This window comes from Nomascus leucogenys, chromosome 22a (genome assembly GCF_006542625.1).
Source record: "Nomascus leucogenys isolate Asia chromosome 22a, Asia_NLE_v1, whole genome shotgun sequence".
Classification (NCBI taxonomy): Eukaryota; Metazoa; Chordata; class Mammalia; order Primates; family Hylobatidae; genus Nomascus; species Nomascus leucogenys.
The window spans coordinates 51,169,606-51,196,576 of NC_044402.1; the positions used below are offsets into that span (position 1 = coordinate 51,169,606).

At 44.5% G+C, this 26,971-nt stretch overlaps 3 protein-coding genes across 5 annotated transcripts in view; 2 read left to right on the top strand and 1 right to left on the bottom strand.

Moving 5' to 3' along the window:
* LOC100588639 (HLA class I histocompatibility antigen, A-11 alpha chain-like) overlaps positions 1-26,971 on the top strand; it is a 462,712-nt gene that overhangs the window by 126,333 nt on the left and 309,408 nt on the right.
* TRIM40 (tripartite motif containing 40) lies at positions 800-13,735 on the top strand. 2 transcript variants are annotated; one of them, XM_030803271.1, is made up of 6 exons: positions 800-880; positions 1,424-2,074; positions 11,007-11,102; positions 11,985-12,209; positions 12,520-12,542; positions 12,725-13,735. In XM_030803271.1, exons 2-6 carry the CDS (start codon positions 1,730-1,732, stop codon positions 12,978-12,980), a joined length of 945 nt encoding a protein of 314 aa, XP_030659131.1. In that variant the 5' UTR covers positions 800-880; positions 1,424-1,729; the 3' UTR covers positions 12,981-13,735. The 2 variants fall into 2 exon arrangements, with proteins under 2 accessions (XP_030659131.1, XP_030659132.1); XM_030803272.1 differs by lacking the exon at positions 800-880 and having other exon boundaries at positions 12,072-12,209.
* TRIM10 (tripartite motif containing 10) lies at positions 17,268-26,530 on the bottom strand. 2 transcript variants are annotated; one of them, XM_012503140.2, is made up of 8 exons: positions 25,750-26,530; positions 24,470-24,565; positions 23,726-23,956; positions 22,684-22,706; positions 22,254-22,369; positions 21,042-21,074; positions 19,637-19,812; positions 17,270-19,097 (listed from the first exon to the last, which is right to left on the bottom strand). In XM_012503140.2, exons 1-8 carry the CDS (start codon positions 26,176-26,178, stop codon positions 19,014-19,016), a joined length of 1,188 nt encoding a protein of 395 aa, XP_012358594.2. In that variant the 5' UTR covers positions 26,179-26,530; the 3' UTR covers positions 17,270-19,013. The 2 variants fall into 2 exon arrangements, with proteins under 2 accessions (XP_003272071.2, XP_012358594.2); XM_003272023.4 differs by having other exon boundaries at positions 17,268-19,812.

Sequence of the window (26,971 nt, forward strand, 5' to 3'; positions counted from 1 at the left end):
TGGTTGAAAAGGGCTTATTATGAATAATAAAAGATACACCCATCAGAACATAACTGTGCGGTAAGTTGAGGTGCATCTGGAATTAAGATGATTCAACTTAAAATTTTTGACTTTATGATGGGTTTAGTGGGGTATTGAGTACACTTTCACCTTACAATATTTCTGACTTCAGTGAATTCACTGGGACGTAACCCCATCATAAGTTAAGGATCATCTGTTCAAGGGTTTTCGGAGCTCTGTGCCAAGACTAATTTTATATATATACATATATATATATATATGTATATGTATATATCTCTCACAATATCACACAACCCACAGCAGTGGCAAAGTGAGATTGAGGGAGGAGGCTCTGAAACAAGGTTTTCAACAAGCATCTTGGACCCTTAAAAGTTTCAAGTGACAGCCCTTATTAGTGGCACCCCTTGGGGGCTCCCTCAAACTCAATGCCAAGACTAGCCTGACTGGAGGGAACTTAGACAATGGGGTGGGCAGTTGATATTCCAGCATCTTGAGTGGGTGCCATTGTTCTGTGACACCTGGATCCTGGGGTTCCATAAGCTGGGGTTCTAGGATGTCCATTCTTAGTTGAGTCTCATTTCCTGTCATATCGACGTCAAAGGCCCAAGACCTTCCTCCTCCCCATGAGCAAACAAGCCACGCCCTGCACCAGTCAAAGTCTATCTCACCTTCCAGCTACCCTAGGTAATTTTCCTGGTAATTCAGTGTTTCTAGGAAAGTGTGAGTCTTTCCACCCCCCGCCCTGAGATTTATATGAACACATATGATTGGCATGATTTAAGAACCACTCACCTGCTGGCCATCTCTCCAGGTCTGGAGCCAGAGAAAATGATCTGAAATTGTAGCAGAAGAAATTGAGGTAGGATACTAAGAAAGCTTTTCAGGAGTCGGGCTAGGCAAGAGGTGCAGCATGAGAGAATGAGAGTGAATCCTCAGTATCTAAGGGAAGTGGCAGGTGGCGGGGGACTTCTTTCTTTGGGTCATCTTTGGTGGTGATTTGACAGGAAGGAACAAAGTGGCTTCAAACATTTTACAAGTCTCTGGTCTGTTCTGTGTCCTGTTTTCTTTCTCATTCTTTCAGTGTGGAATCTATATGACCCTGGGAGGGATGTTGGTTGGGAGAATGACCAGCTGATGGAGATGCTGCTGTAATGATTGGTGGTAATAATGGGCAGCAGTGAGCCACCTGGTGTGACAGTGTAGGAGAAAACAGTCCAAACTCCTGCCAAACTCTCTCTGCTGATGGCAAATCAGAGGAGACTCAAATTGTAAGTTTATAGTTGTCTGGCTTTTGGCCATGACAATGACACCTTGCCCTTTTAATTTGGGGCCCATATAAATATTCACTGAAAGCTGTCAAGACAAAAACAGAATTGGTTATTGAATCACTTGCTTCCTCTAGGTGTATGAAAAAATAATTTCAAGTTTAACAAATACAAGGAAACCGCAGGGTCCATGTCAAAGCTGATGAGCTATTTCTGAAACTCGTGCAGAATTGCGGTTTGTGTGGTCTATGTCACGGCACCCTTGATGGAGAGTGGGCAATTGCCTGAACTTGGAGGCTGTGTCCTGTCCTCCAGGCTGCTCCAGGGCTGCCTCCTTCCGGCTGGGCCTTCTTATCTGGGACTGTTGAGGGCGACAGGCCTTCCGAAGACCAGTGAAGAAGGAGGCCCTGCAGACAGGAGGCTGACAGGGTAGGAACGAGGCCATGATCCCTTTGCAGAAGGACAACCAGGAGGAGGGTGTCTGCCCCATCTGCCAGGAGAGCCTGAAGGAGACCGTGAGCACCAACTGCGGACATCTCTTCTGTCGAGTGTGCCTGACACAGCACGTGGAGAAGGCCTCAGCCTCCGGGGTCTTCTGCTGCCCTCTCTGCCGGAAGCCCTGTTCCGAGGAGGTGCTAGGGACAGGCTATATCTGCCCCAACCACCAGAAGAGGGTGTGCAGGTTCTGTGAGGAGAGCAGACTTCTTCTATGTGTGGAATGCCTGGCGTCCCCTGAACACATGTCTCATCATGAACTGACCATTGAAAATGCCCTCAGCCACTATAAGGTAAGCCTGGGTCACCACAGCCAGGCCCTGCCCCACCTCGCTGAGGTGCTGCATCCTACATGTTCATCATGCCTGGCACCTCAGAGTAGCTCAACAATGGACACCTCTCTTTGTTTCTTCTGCTTCATCCTGTTTTGGACCCTTGTCTTTGCTTTTCTGTGTATATTTTGAGGCTGATGTTTCCATGCATTAATGTGAGTCTGTCTAAAAGAGGATATTGTCAGTGTGATGTCAGAGTCCCAGTCTGCTCATCTGTAGAATGGAGTAATTGGACTAACTAATGCAAAACCCTTTCAGGACTAAGATTGTGTGAATTCCTGGTTGATAGTACTAGAAACTTGGCTAGAAACGTAATCAGGTTTTATATACACTAGTAATTATCCTGCAAATATATTAAAACCTGAAAGTTACTACATAATTTTTTCTCTCTTTCTCCTCCTTCTGCATTTGTCTTTTCTTTCCTTTTCCTTTCTTTGCTATGGCAATTATTTTATCTTATTCTGTTAAATTTTCTATCATAAAAATTACATGCTGTAGGCAATAAATTCAGAAAGCACTGAAAGGTACAAAGTCAAGACTAAAAACTTGTCTTCCTTTCTCCCTCCATTCATAGTCCTCAGAGGTAACCACTGTTTGATTTTTGTACATCCTTCCAAAAAATGTGTGTGTTTATGAATGCACTCTTACACACACACACACACACACACACACACACACACCCTGAAAGGATTCTCTCTGTATTTTTTTCTGTAACTCATTTTTGTTATCTAAAAGTATGGCTTGGACATTTTCTCATCAGCATGTATAGATCTTCTGAATGATTTTCAACAACTGTGTGGTATTAAATTCTATGAATGTACCATAAATTGGCAGACATTGGGTTATTTCCAAGCTATTGTTTTGTTTTAAGATTACACAGAATGTTCTAATGAATATCCTTCAACATATGTATTGCAGGACCTAGAATATCCAAGATATATTTTGGTGAGAGCATAAGGTAGAAATCTAACTTCAGTTTTTCCAAGTTATAATCAATTTGTCCTATCACCATTTATTGAATGATTCATATAGTTTCCCCACTGATTTGAATGCCAATGTCATAATACACCATATATGCATATTTTCTTGCATATTTCCTTGATTCTCTGTTCTGTTCTACTCTGTCTATGCTTGCCTATAAGCCAAGGTATTTTAGAGATTTCATCCTTACCATATATTTTAGTGTCAGGTATTTTGATAGAATCCTCACAATACTCTTACTTTTCAGAATTTGTGCAGATATTTGTATATCTTTATTTTGCCAATTAGCTTTAGAATTATTTTTATCAAGCTTTTCCCTGACCGCAATCCAGTTAGTATTTGACTGGACAATTGACAATATTTTCACATGGCATCCTTCTATCCAATAGTGAAGGCTGAACTTCCAAAGCTGAGGTAGCTTTGAGATACTTGACTTTTGGAAAACATGTTATGATACAGAATGAGAAAGTGGGGAGTCCAGATTAAAAGTGACTACAGAAAGGTAAAGAAATAATTGAAAAAGCCAGAGGCAAAGTTCTATTTGGTTCTAACATCATTCCCTCTAGGTGCAGTGTCCACAGGAGAGTGGGGAGGGATTCCTCACCTGCCGATGAAGCAGCATAAGATGGAGAAATTTATTTCCTCACTAGATGATTTTTTCACGTCTGTCCTTTGTGTTAGATGTCATGCTAGGCATTGTAGAAAGTACAAAGATGATTCATAATTCTTGTTTCAAATCTGTCTTTAAATAATGACAAGAAAGCTAAAACAAATAAATAACGATGACACTTGTTATTAAGTAAAAACTTAGTAAGATCCTGCTGTGTGTAAGAAACTGCAGTATGTGCTAGGAATCTATGAAGACAGACGCCATTCCTTCTGCCAGGAGTTTGCAGTGTAGTAAGGGAGACACAAATAAGTAATCAAAGAATTGTAACTTTTTTTTTCTTTTTTTTGAGACGGAGTCTCACTCTGTCACCCAGGCTGGAGTGCAGTGGCATGATCTCGGCTCACTGCAACCTCGGCCTCCCAGGTTCAAGCAATTCTTTGCCTCAGCCTCCCGAGTAGCTGGGATTACAGGCACCCACCACCAGGCCCAGCTAATTTTTGTATTTTTAGTAGAAACGGAGTTTCACCATCTTGGCCAGGCTGGTCTTGAACTCCTGACCTCATGATCCATCTGCCTTGGCCTCCCAAAAGAACTGTAACTTTTTATTAGTTAGGAAGAAAATAAACAAGGGTCTGGGATGAACAGTAACGGGTGGCCCATGTCCATTTGGTCAGTGAGGGCCTCATAGAGGAAGTGACCTTGAAGCTGAGGGCTGGCAGAAGAGAAATCAACCTGCAAAGACAGGGGGTAGGGAGTGCATGCAGATGCCCACACCTGAGAAGTCTTGTTGTATTTGAAGAATTTATCATTACAGTTTGAATCGACAGGACTTACTGACAGATTAGAAGTGGGTTCTTTGTAAGAAAAAAACAACCCCATCGAAAAGTGGGCAAAGGATATGAACAGACACTTCTCAAAAGAAGACATTTATGCAACCAACAAACATATGAAAAAATGCTCATCATCACTGGTCTTTAGAGAAATGCAGATCAAAACCACAATGAGATACCATCTCATGCCAGTTAGAATGGCAATCATTAAAAAGTCAGTAAACAACAGATTCTGGAGATGAAGTGGAGAAATAGGAATGCTTTTACACTGTTGGTGGGAGTGTAAATTAGTTCAACCATTGTGGAAGACAGTGTGGCGATTCCTCAAGGATCTAAAACCAGAAATACCATTTGACCCAGCAATCCAATTACTGGGTATATATCCAAAGGATTATAAATCATCCTACTATAAAGACACATGCACACGTATGTTTACTGTGGCATGGTTCACAATAGCAAAGACTTGGAGCCAACCCAAATGCCGTCAATGATAGACTGGATAAAGAAAATATGGCACAAATACACCATGGAATACTATGCAGCCATAAAAACGGACGAGTTCACGTCCTTTGCAGGGACATGGATGAAGCTGGAAACCGTCATTCTCAGCAAACTAACATAAGAACAGAAAACCAAACACCACATGTTCTCACTCGTAAGTGGAAGTTGAACAATGAGAACACATGGACACAGGGAGGGGAACATCACACACCGGGGCCTGTGAGGGGATGGGGGGCTAGGGGAGGGATAGCATTAGGAGAAATACCTAACGTAGATGACGGGTTGATGGGTGCAGCAAACCACCATGGCAAGCGTATACCCATGTAACAAACCTGCATGTTCTGCACATGTGCCCCAGAACTTAAAGTATATATATAACAAAAAAGTAGGTTGAAGGAAGGAGGAAGGTCAAAGATGACTTCATGAGTTTCTGGTTTGAGAAACTGAATAGATGATGTGAAAGATAAGAACTTGGTAGAACAGGTTTGAATGCAACACCAAGAGTTTCATTTAGACAAGTTGAGTCCAAGTTGAGACACATCAAAACAGGATCTTACATACGCAGCTGGATCACAAATTTAGATCTCCAGAGTCGTATTCCTAGAACCTAGAACAAAGATCCATCAGGACAAAGACAATATTTAAATCCAAGAAAAGTGGGCATGGTGGCTCATACCTGTAGTCCCAGCACTTTGGGAGGCCAAAGTGGGAGGATCACTTGAGCCTAGGAGTTCAAGACCAGCTTAAGCAACACAATGAGATACTATCTCTAGAACAACAACAACAACAATAAAGTGAAATTAACGGGATTTTAGAAAAAAAACGTGACAATTTGGGGCTGGGTACAGTGGCTCACGCCTGTAGTCCCAGCTACTTGGAAGGTTGAGGTGGGAGGATTGCTTGAGCCCAAGAGAGTGAGACTGGAGTGAGCTGTGATTGTACCACTGCACTGCAGCCAGGAAGACAGAGCAAGACCCTGTCTCAAACAAAGAAACAAACAACCAAGAAACCAAGGAAATTGATGTAATTGCCTCAAAAGAGGCTAGACAGAAAAGAAGTTTTGGGGTAAGGTTCTGGGAAAGGCCGTCATTTAAATGTAGGCAGAGGAGGATCCAGCAAAGGAGACAGGATGAGTTGCCAGAAAGGCAGGAGAAAAACAAGGGGAATGGTGTCCCAGTTGCTAAGAGAGAAGGGAATTTTAAGAGATTATAATAGATTGCATTGAACGATGCTAACACTTCAGTAAGACGGTGGCAGAGGCATGACAGCTGGGTTGGGAGGAGGCACACTTCTTCCATAGTAATAACAGGGAACAAGAGAAGGTGTCTGCAAGCCTATGTAGTTTTGCAGTTTTGGAAATCCAGGTTTTGTTCTGGTTTTTATTTTCTCATAGTATGTGAGGAAGGAACATCAGCAGTATGGGTGGGATCAGGATGGATGTGAAAGGTTTGAAAAGAAACAAGATGGTGTGATGCAGTGTGGGAGAGCGCTTACAAGAGAAACTATGTAGGGTTGGAAGAGAGTATGTAGCACCAATTTGAGGTCTGAAATGTTTAACATGTTTCAGGAGGCTGCTTGAGGACAGACAGCAAACAAGAAGGTGATGGTACATTTTACCATGGATAAGGAGTTGCCTGAAAAGTAATACAGAGAGGGAGGGTAAGGGAGTTGAGTGTATTTCTGAAGAAGTGATTATAATGGTGGACCCTATGTGTACTCATGGATATTGATAGCATACTTTTGAAATTAAGGAGGTTTTTTTTGACTGATTTTTGCACCATGTCTCTATTTATTTGAATTAAACTTTGTAGGTTAAGTATTGTAAATTATGTTCTTTTAAAAGAATCATATAATCCCTGACTGTACTCTAAAAAGACCGAAAAATTTATAAAGTCTACAAATTCTTATTTGTATAGCTGTTTCCTCACTGACTAACCAATGTCAGTGTCAATCACTTTAATGTATTTTGCTGGTTTAGTAAGTGTGTGACAGTGATGTACGTTGTTTTACTTTGCTTGATTATGAATGCTAGTAGTGGTGAGGCTTTTACCCATGAAGACTCACTGTCTGCATTTTCCCCTAGAATCAGGGCATAAATTCTTCATGATTGCATCAAAGTAGTTTATCTTTTGGATAATGAGCTCCATTAGTTGTGTTTAACCTACATTCTTTTATTCTGTTATTTCTTCTTAATTATATTTTTGGACAAAATTTTAGAAATTTGTATTTAAATTGGCTCTAATCTTTTTCATAATATTATCTCCATGTCTTAAATATACAGACATTTGTTTAATATGAATGTGCTGCTATGTTTTATTTTTAAAGGTTTGTTAATTCCTGGCTTACTTGGAATTTCATATAGTATGTTGTGTGAAGGATGACTCCATGCTAATTTTTCTTTATTCTGGTATCCAGTTGTTCCCAAAATATTTATATAATAGTGAATCCTTTCCACATTTACGTGTTGTTTCTCACTTGACATCAGTTAAGTTCTCATGATGGGCTGTTTTTTTTTTTTTACTGTAGTCCATTGATTATGAGTTCTGTTATTATTATTATAGTTTTGATACATGTTACTTTATGGTTTATTTTTAAATCTAGCAGCATTTTTGCCATTTAATAATTTTATTACCTGTTATTTTTGCTAACTGTCATTTAAGATGAGTGCTTTTTTACAATGTTTCTAAATTTTATAGAGCATTCCATAAGATTTTAATGGTTATTGCATTAAATTTGTTGATTACTGTAAGAATCATGACTTTTGGGGGTTTAGTTAGTCTTCTCAACCAGTACCAAGATATATCACTAACGGCTTTCCACTATGTATCTGAATCAGATATTAAATTGTCTTTACTTAAACCTCATGTGCCCTGACTCTATCGAGGGTAGCTATGTATTTTGTAACATTTTTTTTGACAATTTTTACTTGTAGATTCAAATGAGGTTCTTTGCTGAGCTCATGTATTTACTCATACATTTTTTTAATTTTCTGACATTTTCTAGATCATAATCATGTGAGTGATGTTGTTTTTAATCCATATTTTTGGACACAGTTCTGTAAGGAGCATGCATTTTGAAAGCTATCAATTTTTCTTTCTTTTTTTTTCAGTGTCAGGGATACGTACTTTTTGTCTGTTAACCACTTTTCTTTTGTACACTGTATTAGCAAGTTGTTTGAGAACAAATTTAATGCCCTTCTTTTGTCAGATTTTAAAAATTTAATATGATTTAATCTGAATGTCTGACAGAATTTGAAATATTCGGCCTGGCGCGGTGGCTCACGCTTGTAATCCCAGCACTTTGGGAGGCCGAGGCGGGCGGATCACGAGGTCAGGAGATCGAGACCATCCTGGCTAACACAGTGAAACCCCGTCTCTACTAAAAATACAAAAAACTAGCCGGGCGCGGTGGCGGGCTCCTGTAGTCCAGCTACTCGGAGAGGCTGAGGCAGGAGAATGGCGTGAACCTGGGAGGCGGAGCTTGCAGTGAGCCGAGATTGCGCCACTGCACTCCAGCCTGGGCGACAGAGCGAGACTCCGTCTTCAAAAAAAAAAAAAAAAAAAAAAAAGAATTTAAAATATTCATTTAGACAAGACAGGTCTTCGACTATTTTCTAGATTTCAACTTGTCTTTTTTTCTCTAAGGAATATTTTGGTAGGTGAAAGTGTATAGAATTTGGCTTTTCAGTTCTAATGAGTGTCGTGTCTTATTTATATGATATGCACCCATTAAATATTTTAACGCAAAAATTGATGAAAAAGTATTTTTTAGAAACAGAGGACTTTACCTTACTCATTTTGAATATTGTAAGCGATATGCCTGTATTATCTTCAGTTGTTCTATGCCTTTATCTTTATTGCTGTAATCTTTGCCTTCTTTTTTTCATTTACACAATGCCTGTAGTTGGCTTTATTAAATTTTAAACTGCCAGATGATAGGACTGTGGCTTTTTGAACTGGACCTTAATAGGCCTGACTTTGACAGGCAGAAAAATAAAGCATTCCTGACAGACAGAAGTAAAAGATAGGCTATGAGGAGGTGTGGCTGCACAGGTGTGTTCGGGAAGCAGAGAGCAATGTTGTGTGCTGGTGAAGAGAGTTCAGAGCGAGCAGAGACAGAATCCCGGACAACGTCAATTGGGGCTGGGTCCTGGGGCACCTTGGATGCGGGGTGAAGGAGTTTGGGCTTATCTTTGTTGCTGAGAAGCCATTTTGAAGGGAGGAGTAACATCAACAAAGGTGAAATATGACAGATTTCAAGCTGAATGGCAGGCAGAATGGCAGTCCCAATGTCAGAAATATGAAGGTCAAAAGGAGTGGACTGCAGAAGAGGGTGGGGAACTGGGCAGCATGTTGGATTCTACCATATCGATTTTGAGCTGCCAACAGGGCAGTAGGCAGTACTTAGCTCTCACTTGGAAGCATGAGATAGATTGCTAGGAAAAAAGATTTGGTTTTGGAATTCCAAGATCTGAAGCCTCCCGAAAGGAAAGCTAAGGGCATAGTTTGAGATAAAAAAGGGTTGAGGAGCCAACTTCAAGGCTCCTTTTTACAGGAAAAATGAAGAGGCAAAGAAGCAGTGGCAGAAGGCACAGGTGTAGGAAGGATGGGGTGGAGAGGAGGTGCAGAAAGGCACCTGCGGATTTCATGGCTGGAGATCCCAGGTGATCTTGGAGAGAGAGGCTTCAAAGGAGTAATGAGAAACAAGGTGGCTGGCTGAGGAATGACGGCAATGAGGAGGTGAAGATAGCCACACCAAACAACTTGACTGTGAGGGCAGCAAGTGAGTAGATGCAAGGGGTGAAGGCTGTTTGTGCTTTTCAGGACCTGAACTCTTGTGCTCACACAAACAATTCCACACCAACCCAGCCTGCCACCTTCTTCAGCGAGACTCATGAGCAACATCCATGGTGCCCATTTATTACCTCCCACTCCTATGACCTTTTTATTTCCCCTCTGCTGGGAAATGCCTGCAGGAAACACCCAGTGACGTGACACATTTTTAGTAACTTCGTGGTGCCATCACTGTCTTCTCTCTTACTGCAGCTTTCTGTTCACCAAATGCCCTTGCTGACCCCTCACACACACAGTCCTTTGACCTTGATTTCACCCGCAAATTCTCAGGCTGGGAAGAACTTTCGGTTGTCTTCACCATCCCCTGACTTCTACCTGTATATCTCCAAAATCTCCTCAAAAAAGATATTTTAAAAAAATTCTGAAGTGGGAAAGATTTAGTGAAACACACTTTTCAGCTAATAGCGCATCCTGATCTTTAGTTCACAGATCTCTTCTCGTTTTGTTTTATTTTATTATTCACCCTCCAACCGCCCCCCTGAACCATGGGCAGCCATTTAAAGCATTTGTTCTTATTTTTGCTTCTCTTATAGGTCATCAAAAACCTGAAAGCAAAATATTTTTAGAAACTCAAATCATTCATTATCTCCATAGCTTCAAGGACAGTGATACATCCAGATACTAAGATCGAGAGAGAAGGCACTGCCTACCTGGGCTATGAGTTTGTACCTAGTAAAGGGCTCTATCTTGTCACTCATCCTAGTGAGGACCAGGGAGCAGTGGTAGCAGAGGGTTGCCATCTCCTCTTTAAGGCAATTCCCTCCAGACTGGCTTCACGTGTCAATGTAAAATAGTAAGAAGTGCTAGAAGACTGTCATATAACTTTTATATGTTGAGAGAAAGCACCCTGAAGTCAAGTAGAAATGGTTCTGTTGCTATTATTTTTTCTGTACTTCTAAGACTGTAAAAAAATTACCCATTACTATTTCCCCATTATCCAATAAATAAACTCTCAAGTCCCTTACTCCAACCATGATGCTCCAAAAGCATTTTTTTGTAGGCAGAATTTTACATTAGTTGCATCCTGGGATCAAGCCCCCTACCATGTTCCATTGACTCCTCCCAGTGGGTGCCCCCCTCACTCCCAGTCTGACAAGCAGGTGTGTCTGTCTCTTTAGGAACGACTCAATCGCCGGAGCAGGAAGCTCAGAAAGGACATTGCAGAACTTCAGCGGCTCAAGGCTCAGCAGGAGAAGAAACTGCAGGCTCTGCAGGTGGGTTTTTCAGGTTCCTGGGAAGGACTTCCTGGAGTGTTCTCAGGGGCCCTTAGCTGTTCTGGACATCTGTCTGTCCCTGGAGCAGCCTGCTGTGGGCAGATGGTCATGGAGGCTGAAAACCTGGGTGTTGGCCTTGGTGTCAAAGTTTGCTGGCTGAGTGACCTACGCAAGTTAAGCCCTCTGATCTTTATGTGACTTACATGTTAAATGAGAACCAGTCCTGCTCTACCTGGATCACCGTAAGGATCAAAGGAGATCAGTGTCTCGTCAATTGAAAATTACTGCACAAGCCATAGGCCTCTGTTTCTTCTTTTTTTTTTTTTGAGACGGAGTCTTACTCTGTCGCCCGGGCTGGAGTGCAGTGGCACGATCTTGGCTCACTGCAAGCTCTGCCTCCCGGGTTCACGCCATTCTCCTGCCTCAGCCTCCCAAGTAGCTGGGACTACAGGCACCCGCCACCATGCCCAGCTAATTTTTTCTATTTTTTAGTAGAGATGGGGTTTCACCATGTTAGCCAGGATGGTCTCCATCTCCTGACCTCGTGATCCGCCCACTTTTGCCTCCCAAAGTGCTGGGATTACAGGCGTCAGCCACCGTGCCCGGCCGCCATAGACCTCCGTTTCTGTCTCTGACAGTCTACCTTTCTATTCCTCTTGGTCACATGGCATCTGTAGATATTCAGACAGTGAGGTGGAAAGGTGAGGTGTCCCTGCCTTTATGAGAATCACAGCTGCTTCTGCAATACCTGTGACACACAGAGGCAACACCATGACGGCAAGAGGATTGAGGAATCAGCATTCCTGCTCAGACATTCAGAGACTGTGAGGGGCCAGGAGGGAGCCACCTGACACTAAGTCTTAGGGAGCCCCTTTCCTGTAGTTTCAGGTAGACCATGGGAACCACAGGCTGGAGGCTGGGCTGGAGAGCCAGCACCAAACCAGGGAACAGCTGGATGCCCTCCCTCAGCAGTGGCTGGGCCAGCTGGAGCACATGCCAGCAGAAGTGGCCAGAATCCTTGACATCTCCAGGACAGTAACACAGCTCAGCAGCCTGGTCATTGATCTGGAGAGGACGGCCAAGGAATTAGACACCAACACACTGAAGGTGCATACCCTGAGGCCTCCCCCAGGGGCTGGGATTCTCCCTGATAGTAGGCAGCCCGTCTGCATCACCCTTCTGGGAGGTGTAAGAGGGAGGGGCCCATGTGATATGTGGTGACTTGTGGTAGATATGGCTTGTTCCAGGCTACAGAGTGCTGCTGCAGCAGAATGGGCACAGAAGAGGGGTGTTGCTATGTTCCCCCAGTTCTCAAGGTGGCACCCCAGAGTGGCCTCCCAGAGTGAATTGGGAAAGGAATTTGGAGGTGATAGGAACCTGAGAACCAATTATGATTCTCACTTTTTCTCTCTCCTAGAATGCTGGTGACTTACTGAACAGGTATGAGCTGTCCCTTCTTCTTTCCCACATGTGCATATAAACCCACACAACACAGACATGCACAGAGGTCAAGGAGACCCACTGCTCCATTAGCTTTTGTATCTTCATGCTACATGGCCAATGGAAGAGCCAATGGAATATATGAATACATATTAATCTATGAAGGATTTCTTTGTTTCTAGGAGTGCTCCACAGAAATTAGAGGTTATTTATCCCCAGTTGGAGAAAGGAGTCAGTGAATTGCTTCTTCAGCCACCCTCAGAAGCTCTGACCTGTTCATCCCTGGGACACCTCACTTCAGGCTCACCTCAGCCTCCTCTCTCTCCTTCCTCCAACCTGTCCAGGCCCCCATTAGGTCTACCCAGTGCATCTTCGGGCCTGCCAGCTCCTGAACATGTCACCATTTCTTCATGTCTACAGTTGTCACCTGATGCCTGACCCTCTGACTCTTGGACAATAGCCAGCCTCCTTCCAGGACAGGCTCATGCTTGGGGCTGCCACTGTGGAGGTCGGGGCCCATGGTCTCCAGGAGCATTTGTGAAATCTCCATTTTGCCTGTGAACTGATGGTAGTGCCCATCTCTCACAATCTCATTAAAATAGGATTCTCCAGGCCTCTGAATGGCCTGAGCTTATTAGCAGTGACGCCACCTCACATGTGGAGCCCAGCTGAGCTCCTGCAGTACTTGTTGTCTGTTCCACTCACCTGGCACTTATTTATTATTGCTGTGGAAGACAAACTCAAAGCCAGCCTCCCTTCATGATCCTCACCTCTTGGAATTCATGCCCTTGTTTGGTCCCCTCCCCTTGAGTGTAAGTGGGATCTGTGACTTGCTTCTAATCAACAGAATAAGGCAAAGGTGATAGGGTGTCACTCTGGCAACTGTGTTGCATTGTATAGAGCTCCTCCTTGCGGCCGACCCATTTAGAGCCCCTCCTAGGAGCCAAGAGCAGCCTCCAGCCAACAATAAGCAGAGGCCCTCAGTCTTGTGGCTGCAAGCACCTGAATTCTGCCAACAACCTGAGTGAGCTTGGAAGCAGATTCTTCCCCAGCTGAGCCGGATGAGAACCTAGTCCAGCCAACACCTTGATTATAGTCTTGTGAGTACCTAAGCTGAGGACCCAGTGAAGCTGTGCCAAAATTTCTCACCCACAGAAACGGTGCAACAATAAATGTGTGTGTGCTTTTTTGTTTTTTGTTTTTGTTTTTGAGATAGAGCCTCACTCTGTCGCCCAGGCTGAAGTGCGGTGGTGCAATGTCGGCTCACTGCAACCTCTGTCTCCTAGGTTCAAGCAATTCTCCTGCCTCAGCCTCCCTAGTAGCTGGGATTATAGGCACCTGCCACCACACTGGCTAATTTTTTGTGTTTTTAGTAGAGACTGGGTTTCACCATGTTGACCAGGCTGGCCTTGAACTTCTGACCTCAGGTGATCCACCCACCTTGGCCTCCCAAAATGCTGGGATTACAGGCGTGAGCCACCGCGCCTGGCCATGTGTTGTTTTAAGGCAGTAAATTTGTGGTAATTTTTATAGAGTAATGGACAATGAATACAATTGTATATTAGTCATTTTTGTATAAGCCTCACTTCTTTGGGTGAGCAGGGATCATACTCTGTCTGTGTCCTCATGTCTAGAACAGTGTCCGGCTCATAGTTCGTGTCCAATACAATTTTAAATGTATGTATAAATGAATTAATAAGAAAGCATAAGGGCTCTTCTCAATCCTCTGATTAAAAGGAGCCATCAATTACCTTTTAATCAGTATTTATTGAGCTCTTGCCAAAGTAGTCAATACCACACTGAGGTATAAACATGGAATAAAACATGGCCACAAGAATAGAACAAGCCATGGCCGGGCGCGGTGGCTCACGCCTATAATCCCAGCACTTTGGGAGGCCGAGGCGGGCGGATCACGAGGTCAGGAGATCGAGACCATCCTGGCTAACATGGTGAAACCCCGTCTCTACTAAAAATACAAAAAATTAGCCGGCCGAGGTGGCAGGCGCCTGTAGTCCCAGCTACGCGGGAGGCTGAGGCAGGAGAATGGCGTGAACCCCGGGGGACGGAGCCTGCAGTGAGCCGAGATCGCGCCACTGCACTCCAGCCTGGGTGAAAGAGCGAGACTCCGTCTCAAAAAAAAAAAAAAAAAAAAAAAAAAAAGAATAGAACAAGCCACGTGGTGGTGCAAAGAATGAAAACTACAGGGTCAGACTTGAGTTTAGGTCTGGGTCCTGACACCTAATGCCTCTGTAACCTTGGGCAAATTACTTAGCCTGTCTGAACCTCTGTACTCCCCCCTCTAAAATAAGGTTATGGTACCTGTGGCCTGGGATTGTTGTCAGAATTAAATACATGCTGAGTGTCTGCTAAAGTGTCTAAAATGTAAACATTCAGATATGTTCATTTTATCTTTTTTTTTTGGTGCATTCTGGCTTTATTGTTTTTTTTTAATTATACTTTAAGTTCTAGGGTACATGTGCACAATGTACAGGTTTGTTACATATGTATACATGTGCCATGTTGGTGTGCTGCACCCATTAACTTGTCATTTACATTAGGTATTTCTCCTAATGCTGTCCCTCCCCGCTCCCCTTACCCCACAACAGGCCCTGGTGTGTGATGTTCCCCACCCTGTGTCCGAGTGTTCTTATTGTTCAATTCCCACCAATGAGTGAGAACACGCGGTGTTTGGTTTTCTGTCCTTGTGATAGTTTGCTGAGAATGATGGTTTCCACCTTCATCCATGTCCCTACAAAGGACATGAACTCATCCTTTTTCATTTCATCTTTTTTAAAAAAAACTACTTCCCCTTTTGAAATGAAATATGGAATGATAAAAAAATTTAAATAAATTCCACTTCACCATCCAGAAGTTTATAATTTAGCTGTGGAACTACGACTAAACAGATACAGAATAAGAAGAGAGTGTAACTGCACTGAATTAGGTATCACAGGGGCTAAGTGCTCTGGGAATTCAGAGGAAAGACACAGCGAGCCTGGGAAAGTTAGGGTAGGTTTTGTGGGGGAGGTGGGGATTGGACAAGTGGGAGAGGAAGGTGAGAACATTCTAGGTCATGATAACCACATGAATGAAAGCATAGAGGTAGGAAAAAGCCACAGCACCTTTGTAGGAGTGTGAGGAATCCGACCTGGTTAGGCTGGAATGTTCAGGAATGGGGAAGACCAGAAGTCAACAGGCTAAATGGATGACACCAAGACATAGTGAGGTTTCTGAGTCAGGAATGAAGGGAGAAGTGATGCTTAATGAAAGCCAGTCTGGATCGTTTGCACAAGAAGGACTGGGGCAGAGAGTTGGGGGTTGGAAGGAGAGGGGAGGAGAAAGAGCCTAGTGTGGATGTTCAGAAAAAAAGGTATAGTTATTTGGCAAGAAGCTGCAGATCTCAGAGAAACATAAGATCCCAAATCTAAGAGCAAGACATTAGCCAGGGAAAGAACACCCCTGAAGGTGACAGCTAGCAATTCCTGCATCCCAGAGGGAGTTAATGTCACCAAGAGAACTTGTACCAGGAGTGGGAGGAGACTGACAACCCCCAGGGTCTCTCTTCAGGAGAGAGGTCAGTTATACTGAAGATGCCTTCCAGGCCCCCCTTGGTCCCTTCTGACATGACTGCAGATGATCGGGCCAGGGGTGGGAGTCTGAACAGCAGATTATTGGCCAAACAAGTCTATGAGGTCAGCTGTCAAGGAAGATCTTATCAAAGAGGGACAATAGTAATTAACTGAAACTATCAGGTCCTCTCGGAGATTCAGAAGGGATCCATGATGAATGTGTCATTAGTTGGCAAGAAGAGCAGACACAGAGAGAATCAGAGATGCATGTGCAGCCTTGATGTATTGGAACAGGTGTCTACGACCCATGCTGCTGAGAGGCCGCAGGAAGATCCAGTCTTCACGCTTCTTTGGACTTTGAGCCCACTTCTTACCAGTAGGTCCTGGGCATACAACATACCACTGCATAATGGTCATGAGCACAGACTCGGGAGCCAAACCACAAGACTTCAAATGCTGGCTCTGCTACTTACTATCAGCTGATTTGAGACCAGCTGCTTGGCCTCCACATGTCTCAGTTCTCTTATGTACAAGATGGGCATATTAATAACAGCACCTACCTCCCGGGGTTGTTGTGAGGATTAAATGAGTTAATATATACAAATATTTATTATGGTGTTTGGCCAAAATAAGTTCTATGTGTGTGATTGTTATCAACATTTTTGGAATCTCTAGTTCTTCCTACAGGAACGAGTGGTGACCCCACCAACTCACTCACCCCGACATAGCTTCTCACGGGGCCTGGCTCATGGTGGAAAATCCCATTTTCCTTATTTCTGCTTTTATAATAAACTTACCTATCATTTGAACTAACTTGAGTGGGTCTCACTTCTTTGCAATAGAAAGGGTTACTACCATGTAAGCTGTGAAAAATGAGGTGTAAACTGTGGATGTTACAAATGTGCAACAGTCCTTCAGAGTCAGAAAGGGCAGCTGGGACTCTGGGGCCTCTAGACTTGAGCACTTCCTGGGGAGGGAACCCAGAGTCCCACTTCCGGCCAGCACAGCAAAGAGGTTCATTAAGCTGCCTTATCTTGAAGTTACCAGGTTTTAGGATCTATCCACTTCCCCTGTGCTGACTCCATACTCCGAAAGCAAGTAAACTTCAAGTAAAATTACCCTAGGGGAGAAGCAGGTACTGACAGACCAACATGAGTGTTTTCACTTATGAGCAGTTTTATTTCTCAGTGTAAGACATATAAATTGTTTTCACAGACATATAACTATTAAAATAAAAATTAAAATAATTTAAAAAGAAGAAATATAAATTGTATTTCTGAATCCCAGTCACCTGTGGGGGTGTAGCCCGCATTAAAATAATCGCCAGGACCCATGCAGGCATCTATCTCTGAATGAGGCAGTGCAGCATAGCAGTTAAGAGCTCTTGGGTCAGACACGGATGAACTGGTTGCATGATCTTGGCTAGTTACCAAGATAAAGTGACACAAGGTGTGTAAAGCTCCCGAGCATCAAGCCAGGATCTTCATACACATACATGTTAGAGGATAATAGTCCTTTCAAAAGACAGCTAAAGCCAATAAAAATAAACAGAAAAATAGGATATACTTTTTAGTGGAATCACAGGTTTGGGTGCTTTGGATATGTTTTATCATTATATAGGCACCTGTGTGTGTCTGTATTTTTTTGAATATAAAACATTTTAATGAGATACTGCGCACTCCCAGGGAAAGCAATTCAATCTCTAATCCCTGGCTTCTGATCTCCACCTCTTTTCTACCTGCTGAGCTAAGGATGAATAACAGAACTTCTTAACTGAATTCTAAGCTTCAGCCTAAGCACGCTGTGCCCTCTGCCTTTGAGTTTGCACCCTGGATGTCTCCCCTCCTCCCAGGAGACCCAGTAGGGAGATGACAGAGCATTGTAGTTTACATCTGAGCAGAGTAAACAGAGATGATGTTAAGGAGACTGTCAGTGAAGGGCATGATTATGCAAAATAAAATACAATATTGACAAGAACTAGAAAATAAAACATGGTCACTCTTCCATCCCATTTCTGGGATGTCACTACAGTAGTCTCAACTATGATAGTCTCAATTGTTTAGGCTAAAGGTCATAGGTCATCCAACTTATGCCCTGGCCCCCATCTGGAATTCTTTTACCTAGCAGTTTCTGAGCCCACAGCTGAGCTATTTGTGACCCATTTGCTTCCACTATCTCATTTCTTGACATCAGATAGTAATCAACTGATCAGGAAGACAATTTCCCCAGGATTGAGTGTGGTCCCTGGGTTATGATTTATGGCTATACCTTATGTCTTCCTGCCCCCAGGCCCTGCACCTTCATCTCAGCCAGAAGTGGCACCACCAGGAGGAAGGAGGCAGTGAGTGGTGTCGGCTGGGGATGGGCACACATCTGCCCATGAGGACGATGGAGATAACCCAGTGGTCCATGGGTCACAGGTCATCCAGCCAGTTCTCTGCTGTTTCCTCTTCTTAAGATGCTTCTTCCCCTCTTTTTCTTATGACCATAGGCATCCTTTAGACCATCCTTTTCAGAAAGCCATCCCCCACTCACCCTCTCCTTCCAGGCTGGGCCATGCACCTTCCCCTGAACTCCCATAATGCTGGGGTTGGACCTCCCATAGCACCCACCACACTGTGCTGTAATTTCCTCTTTATGTTTCTCTGTCTTCCCAAGAGCTCTTTCAGATATAGAATAGGTCTTTTTTTCTCTATATTTTCAAATCACCAGTGGCCACCACATTGCTTGGTTCATAGTTAACACAAAATAAATGGTTCTAGAGAATGTGATTACATGAACTCTAACATTATTGGAAGAAAACAAGATGAAAAGAGGTGAGATGTCTTGTTTAAAGTCATACAACTGGTTGCAAGGCTGGTTCAAGAACCCAGGGCTTCTGACTTCAAATCCAGTGCTCTTTCTATGCAGCTACTTCTGTGCCAAGCAAGGATGGTGGTGAGCAGAGCTGGCAGCAGCCTGAGTCCCCAGGTACCCTGGCCTTCCACTGGGCATTGGGGAAAGGACTTGATCAGTAGATTGAGTGTCCTCTCCTCTATCCCTTACCACCCGGCCCCATCCCATCTTCTAAAGCAGTCATTTCTATTCCAAGTCGTCCAGGTGATTCAGCCAGGGATCAAGTCCACATGGTACTTGGGTTGATTTGAGTCCTGTACTTAGAGGAGAGTAGGTAACTGCTCCTTCTCAGGAGCTCAGGGAGAAACTGGACCCTCGGCCCCAGAGCCCAAAGAAGGGAATGACCTTCCTAGTGAAGGAGGCAGTGAAGGTGTAGATGGGCTCTCGAGTGACAGCGTTGGTGAAGGTCACCCAGCCCACCTCATAGTCAAGAGACACCCGCACCTGCCGGGGCTGCTCCTTCAGGGTCAGCCGTGTGGGGAAGGAGCCCAGAGCCGAGACGAAGCCCCAGGCCAGCCTCACAGCCCAAACCCCCTCCTCTGGCCGCAGCCGAAGCTCCCCCTTCCGCTGCACATCCTCGCTTACCACGCCCACGGTGCAGCTGCCCCCATGGGCCAGGTCTATACTCACCACCCATGTGTATCTCCCCCCTGTGATGCCAGTGTGGGCCAGAACACAGGTGGCCCGGTCAAAACGCTGGGGGTTGTCTGGTGAGTTCTGCCATTTGTAGGAGAACTGAGCCCGCTGGCGGTCCTCGGACAAGAGGAGCTTGGGGTGGGAAGTCTGAGGGTCTAGAGAAATGTGAGCTGTGGGGATAACCAAAAGGGACAGACGTCAGCAGACATGCTATTACCTCCAAGGAAAGCATAGAAACTCCCCCTGGGCCCCTCCTGTTAGTGTTATTATTACCAAAAACATGTATAGTGCCTACGTGGACCAACAGTGTGGAATCACCTGGGAACCTGTTAGATATACACTCTCAGAATCTGCAGCTTAAAAAGACGCCCAGGTGATTCGCGCACAGGTAAAGCCTGAAAAGCCTGCCTCAGAGCATGAGAAAGCTCTCGTTTAGTTCAATGTGGTCCTTGGGAAAGCTCTTCTGCTCACCGCAAATTGGTTGGCTTCCAAAGCTGTGTGTGCCAGCTTGGATCTCCTGGGGCCGATACACCACAGTCTCCCCTCCTCCCATCTCTATCCCAGAGTGCAGCGACATTTCTCCCTTCAGTCCAAACTTCATGATTCCTCCCTGCTTCCCTCCCAGAGCACTGGTGACTCATTTACAGTCTTCCCTCCTGGCAGGCTCTCTGGCTCACCCCTGGGTTATTCACTCTGCCTCAGTAATTCTGAAACTGTCAGAGTCTGAGGACCACTTTTTAACACCAAAAACTGCTGCAGAGCCTTGCATTTTGTTACTTTTAGTATTCATAAATTAAGAAACTTCCATAAATTTAGATCCATCCATGGGTTAGAGAACCACCCCCGCACACCGCCCGCCAACAACTCCGTGACTCCCAGGGTCTTAGGCTGGTTGATTGAGAAATGACAGCCTTGAAGGGGTCCATTCTGTTGATTTCTTTCCCAGGCCGCCCTCCTTCTGTCTTCTGTGTAAATGACATCTGAGAGGAAGCAGGGGTTCCTCACAGTTCTAAAGAGGTGATTATAAACCCAGATCAAAGTCCCCTTTATCCAGAAAGCATTCCCAGATGTACCTTATCCCATTCTGTGTTAATCTTTCTATCTACTCAACATGTGCAGATCAGGATGCGAGCTTCATACCACGAATGTAGTGTATGTATGTGCTTGTCCTTTCTTCATGTTTCTCCTGAGAGCCTTACAAAGAATGTGACACACACACATACACACACATACGTATTATATACACACACATATGTGTGTGTATATAATATATATGATGTGTATATGTATGCATGGGTGTTTGTTATGACTATTGTAGTGCCCAGTATAGAATCCTGCAAAATTGTCTCTCCTTTCCAAGGACTTCTCCTTCTCTCCCATCCTGACATAGGCTGCTTACCTGGCTCGTAGTCCAACTCAAAGCATAGTTTTTCTGTAAAGAAGATAAACCAGGATGAGATTTTATTAGTCTTACAAAACCATCAGACACTTAATGATGAGAAAACTGAGGCCAAGAAGAGGGAAGGGACAAGAAGAAGAATGGAAGCTGGAATCCTCTAGACCAGTGGTTCCAAGCTTGCATCAAAATCCCCTGGAGCTCTTGCTACAACACATCTGTTTCAGATTCAGGTGCCCTGGGGTGGAGCTGAACATCTGTATTTCTAACAAGTTCCTGGGCAATGCTGCTGCTGCTGCTGGTGGGAGCCCCACTGCCCTAGCCCTGAGCAAACAGGGACCATGTCTGCCTTGCTCACCTCTGTACCCGCAGAGCCCAGGACATAGTAAATGCTCAAGAAATATCTGCTTAATGAATAGAGAAATGGGTTCATTTATTTATTATTCCACTTGGAAATAGTTTTGGGGAGAGTCAAAGGTCAGCCTTTGATTAGAGTGAAATTTCCTTCACTGCCAGGCCGCTGGAAGTATTTGCAGGAAATGGACTTATGGGAAAAGTCCTTCTAGGGTGACATCACTGTGGGTGGGTCATTTAGAAATTGGTGTCATCATTCATTCTGTCATGGTTAGTGAGGAGGTGGTTGGCAGAGAGCCATATCCCATTCCTGACTCTCATTCCAAACCCTCCCCTGCCCCCTACCACCACTCCCTGTTCCGGAAAAGGAAGTGGAGCATAGTCCCCGCAGGACCGTCTAACTCTGAGCCAGACTAACAGAAAGAAAGTGAGAAGGAAGGAGGGATGAGCCAGATACCACAGGGTCAAGATAAATACTGTTGTTGGCTATTAATTAACAATGTTCATCATCAAAAACTTATCACATATTACAAATGTTGCTGTGGGATTTTTAACTTATTAAGAATGATATATTGTTAATCATTATCTTTCATATTGCTTAATGACCACTGATCAGATTTGTTGAATTATTTTAAAATCAGTTTAACTTTTTCACCAGAAATATTCGCCTTTATTCTCTTTCTTCATTGTCATAATATCCTAATAGGCAGATTTTACAAAAATCTGCAAATAAGGAAATCAAGGCACAGGAAGGAATACGGCTTGCCAAAATCACACCTTTCAGCAGCGGAGCGTGGAGGACACTCCTAAACCTGGGCTTCATGGCCACCTGTGCTCTGTGGAGGCCTGGGGTTCTCTTACCCAGAAACATCTTCATCTCCCTCTGCAGCGGGAGGGCCTGCTGGGGAAAGTCCCGAATCCTCTGACCCAGCTCTGGCGACACAGCCACTGGTTTCCGGCACTTTCTGGTTTCACATCTAGGGGCACAGAAATGGCTGGGTCTGGGAATTATCATCCTTAATAATGTCTCCAGACTCAGCCAGTCATCTTCTAATAGGGCATGAAGGCGCTAGTTCCTGCAGGCAGACGTACTTCCTCTAGGATGAATCCCACTGCCCATTTTTGGGCATCTATGGATATACCTGAGAAGGCATTTGGGTATATAGAGGTTTATATGTAAATTTGTATCCTTAAGTGAGAACGTTATATACTTGTGTGGCAATAACTAGGCATGCGGTACATGTATGTATATTTATATGGAAAAAGAAAAGAGAGAAACTATATTGCTTACCTTATTAGAGTGCTTCTGATGTCCTAGGAGAAAGAGATACCAGGGATTCAGTTTCCAGCTTCTCCTTTCCATTTTTCTTTTCTTTCTTTTTTTACTTTTATTTTATTTATTTTTTGTTTGTTTGTTTGTTTGAGAAAGGGTCTCACTCTGGTGCCCAGGCTGGAATACAGTGGCGTGATCACGGCTCACTGCAGCCTCAACCTCCTGGGCTCAAGGGATCCTCCCACCTCAGCATCCTGAGTAGCTGGGACTACAGGTGTTTGTCACCATGCCTGGCTAATTTTCTTTTCTTTCTTTCTTTCTTTTTTTTTTTTTTTTTTTTTTTGTAGAGATGGGGTTTTGTTATGTTGCCCAGGCTCCTCCCACTTTTCTTATGACTGGAAAAGACAAAATATATTTCTAGTCCTGGACAGGAAAAGGATACCAGATGCATAGAGTCACAGAGAATTAGGACTCACCCACCTCTGTGGATCAGAGCCCAAAGCCTTTATTTTTTAGATAAAGGTGGTGAAGTGACTTTCCCCTGCTCATTAGAGGCAAAGTAAGTCTCATATCAAGGTCTCCTGTTTCGCAGTCCTAAGAGCATCATTCTAAGTCATGCTGCCTTTCCAATACCTTGTGGGGACCCCAATACCTCTCCTCCAGTGTGAGGAAGTGAAATAGACCAGGACAAACTTCCTGACTGGTGGTTGGTGACATTTAGGCTATAGAGAATAGTTTGCAACGTATTTTATACTTTTCAAAGTGCTACTTTCACTTCCATCTTACTGTTGGATCCTCACAAAAGCCCTGTGAAATATTTAAGGAAAGTATCCTCCCTATTTGGCAGACGGTGGGACCGAGAGGTGGAGACCAGAGAGCAAAAAGTGACCAGGGAACTCTTGGAAAAGCATGAACTAGAATTGAGACCTTCTGGTCCTCTGACCCACCTCCCATCTGGGATACAGAGATGTGTGAGTCAGGGAGACATGGCTTGGGCAAGACAAAGATGCAAGAGTCACAGGACAGCAGAGGTGGGGCAGGGTTCAGGTTCAAGCCTCACCGTCAGGAGCTCCCTTGCTGGCCTCTCATTCTTCTCCTCCAGTTCTTCAATAAGAGCACTAAACCGGCAGATCTCCCCAGCAACCAGCAAATCAAATTCATCCCGTTGCTTCAAGATGTCCCCATCCAGGCTCTCCAATTGCGCTAAGAGGATGCTCTGCTGTTCCTCTAGAAACTTCCTCAAGTGTGCGAACTCAGAAATCACCTGTTGTCTCTTGGTGGACACCTGAGTCTGAGGGGGCAGGAGGAGACCCCAAGAGAAAGGTTGCTTCCTCCTTCTCCCTCTGCTCCTCTTCCTCCTTCCCTGTCCCCAGGTATATCTGGAACTGTGTCAAGGTTTCCTTTTCACTTGTCATCCCATTTCAGGGAGCAAAACTCACAGTGCTATCTCAGCACCACCTACTGCAGCTTCTAAAAGGGGTAGGGCTTAGAAGAGGTGTAGGAGGATGTGGTGGGGACACCCTACCTCCTGTCTTGTATGAAAAGCACATTATGTGCATAGCCCTGAGCTACTTTACAGTCACAATCTCATTTAATGCTTACAGTAATTCAATGAGGTCATGATGATTTTTACTCTCCATTTTACAGATAAGTAAACTAAAGTTGGAGAGTTGCTTGAGGTCATAGAGTTAGTGTCAGAGTCAGGATTTAAACTCATAATAACTTCAAAGCCCTATAATCTATGTTGCCTCAGTTTCAGGACCCTGAGGAAGGGGAGGAACCTGGGGAAGGGGTGATGACTCACCAGGAGGACTTGCATCCTTTTATTTTCTCTTGACTGGATTTCTTGAATCTCCTCTCTCTCTTTTCTTAGACATTTAAGACACTTATGTATTTGTTCCTGGGGAGAAGGAACATAAAATACTCAAAATGGAAAATGATTTGTTCAGGTTTGTCTTGTCATCTGACCCTCTGCCTCCAGGAATGAAATGGCCCCAGGAGAGGAGTCTCTTCCTTAGCTGACAATCCCCGGGCCTTCACCGCCCTGACAGCTTACTCCCTTTGGGTCTTGTTCCTCCTGATTTGTCTCCAAGACTTTGGGTCAGGACTTTCCCCCTTTATCCTGTGCCATTAGAGGCTGTGACTTGGTTTTCCCACTTGAGTCTTTCTTCAGGTGAAACATTCTATTGTGTTTTGCTTCGGGTAAGTGGTATCTGGGGTCTGTCCTGAGTTTGATATACCCTGCACTGAAATCATTCTGAGTTTCCGATACATCCCAAAGGAACATGTGTAAATAACAACCCTCCCTTGTTACTGAAATCAATTATCTGTGTATGACTCCAGAGGGGAGAAGAAACTTGGGTAATGTAAAAATAATTGATAAATTGTTTTCAAAATTATTTGCTCCAGAACAGAGTTAGGAACAGGTACACACACATGATAAATATGTGTGTTCAAAGATATATTAGAATTCTCACTATCAATTGCTAATTAACTAAGACATCCACACACAGACTTGTACTAAAACACAATTCATAAACACAATGCATAAACAACTAAAACCAGCACACACTCACTTAACGACAGATAAAATGGCATGCCACATATATTTACCCAACCCGAGTATATGTAAACACGAATTTATTCAAAAACAGGAGCTCTCAGTTACACTTCCACACTCAAATACATACATACTCAGACTCCCACCCAAACACACCAGACACACTTCTAAACATGCAAGCATTAACACATATACACACTGTTTGTACAATCATTCCCTCAAATACAAACTTCAGACACACCTGATCCAGGGCACAGACACACACACTCATGTTTTGGTCACTCATTCATTCAACAAGCATTTGTTGAACTCCCATTATCTGTTGGCCACAAGTGAACACAGAACACACTCAAAAAAAACATAAAACATAAACACAATTTTCCATGCCTGGGTCTATTGCCTGGGTGATCACGTAAGTAAGGAGAAAGAATTTGGCCTCCGGGTGGCCTAAACAATCCACAACTCTGCTGTTTCTCTTAGTCCAGTCCAGTCCACCCTGGGATCCCCCAATTCCCCTTTCCTACCCTATAGGGAGCTGCCGCGTCCTCCAGGAAGCGCATGGTGTGGGCGGCGTGCTCCCCAGCCTCCCGGCACACCACGCACAACTGCATCTCATCATCCTCACAGAAGAAGTAAATCTTCTCTCCATGCTCTTGGCAGACATCCTCCTCTCCCAAACCCAGTGTGGACACCAGCTGGAGGCGCTCGATGTTCTCCACCACGTTAGCCAGCTGCCAGTTGGGCCGGAAGCTCCCAGGACGGAAGGGTTCTTTGCAGAGTGGGCAAGTAGGGGACTCCTCCAGGTCTGGGCCTGGGATCTCACAGTAGCGGGTAAGGCAGCCCCGGCAGAAGTTGTGGCCGCAGTCGATAGTGACCGGCTCCCTCAGGGTACCCTGGCAGATGGGGCAGTTGACTTCATCTGCCAGGCTGGTCACAGAGGCGGCAGAGGCCATGCTGGTACTGCTGCTATGGCTTCCTCAAGGCCACTCTCTCTGCTTGGCCACGGGGGAAGAGCTGGGCCACACACTCACACACCCACACGTGCACATGGCTGGACACAGGCACATACTAAATATGCACCAGCACCCATATCGTCACACACTTGCATCTCTGGCTGCCAGGGTTCTATTCTCCTGCCAACAGCAGAGATGGGAAATAGCAGAGGAGAGGAAGGAAGGGGGCTCACAGCATTTCAGAGGTGACTTTAGATGACCATAACCAGGGGCTGGCCATTCCTTTCTGCCCATCCAGAGACACTCACAGTAGAAGGAAAGTGGTGATATGTCAGCTGTCCACTGTCAAAAGAAATATTCTTTCGGGGGCAGGTGGGAGACTGGGTCGCAGAGTGGTGATGCCACTCCAGCCTTTCTACCATATGGCCAGCTGTCTCCAAAGAGATTGGAGGTATCAGCCAGCCCAGGGCTTGCCCATCAGCAAGCAGGAGAGTGTGGGGACTCAGATAAGGTCCTTGTGCCAGGGTGTACACTGCACCAGCAACTTCAATGGTGATGCCTCAACTGGCCTGCCGCAAGCCTCAAAAGAGGCTGGAATATTCCCTATGATGCGGAGGAGAAAGAAAACTAGTCATGGCCAGAATTTATTTACAATGATGGTACAACTTACATTGATACAAGCAATTTAAAAGTATGATCTTATTTCTATGTCTGCTCTGCAACATCAGTGCCATTAGGATCTCCATTTCATAAATGAGAAAGCTGAGGCCCAGCCAGGTTATCAGCTTGCCCA

What these genes read in the sequence shown, in the direction of transcription:
- TRIM40 (XM_030803271.1), top strand. Translation starts at nt 1,730, where the DNA reads ATGATCCCTTTGCAGAAGGACAACCAGGAGGAGGGTGTCTGCCCCATC. An exon ending in TAGACACCAACACACTGAAG is followed by an intron (nt 12,210 to 12,519) that starts GTGCATACCCTG and finishes TCTCTCTCCTAG; the next exon opens with AATGCTGGTGACTTACTGAA. An exon ending in GCTGGTGACTTACTGAACAG is followed by an intron (nt 12,543 to 12,724) that starts GTATGAGCTGTC and finishes CTTTGTTTCTAG; the next exon opens with GAGTGCTCCACAGAAATTAG.
- TRIM10 (XM_003272023.4), bottom strand. Translation starts at nt 26,178, where the DNA reads ATGGCCTCTGCCGCCTCTGTGACCAGCCTGGCAGATGAAGTCAACTGC. An exon ending in GGAGATGAAGATGTTTCTGG is followed by an intron (nt 21,075 to 22,253) that starts GTAAGAGAACCC and finishes TCTTCTTTACAG; the next exon opens with AAAAACTATGCTTTGAGTTG. An exon ending in TGAGTTGGACTACGAGCCAG is followed by an intron (nt 19,813 to 21,041) that starts GTAAGCAGCCTA and finishes TTATCCCCACAG; the next exon opens with CTCACATTTCTCTAGACCCT.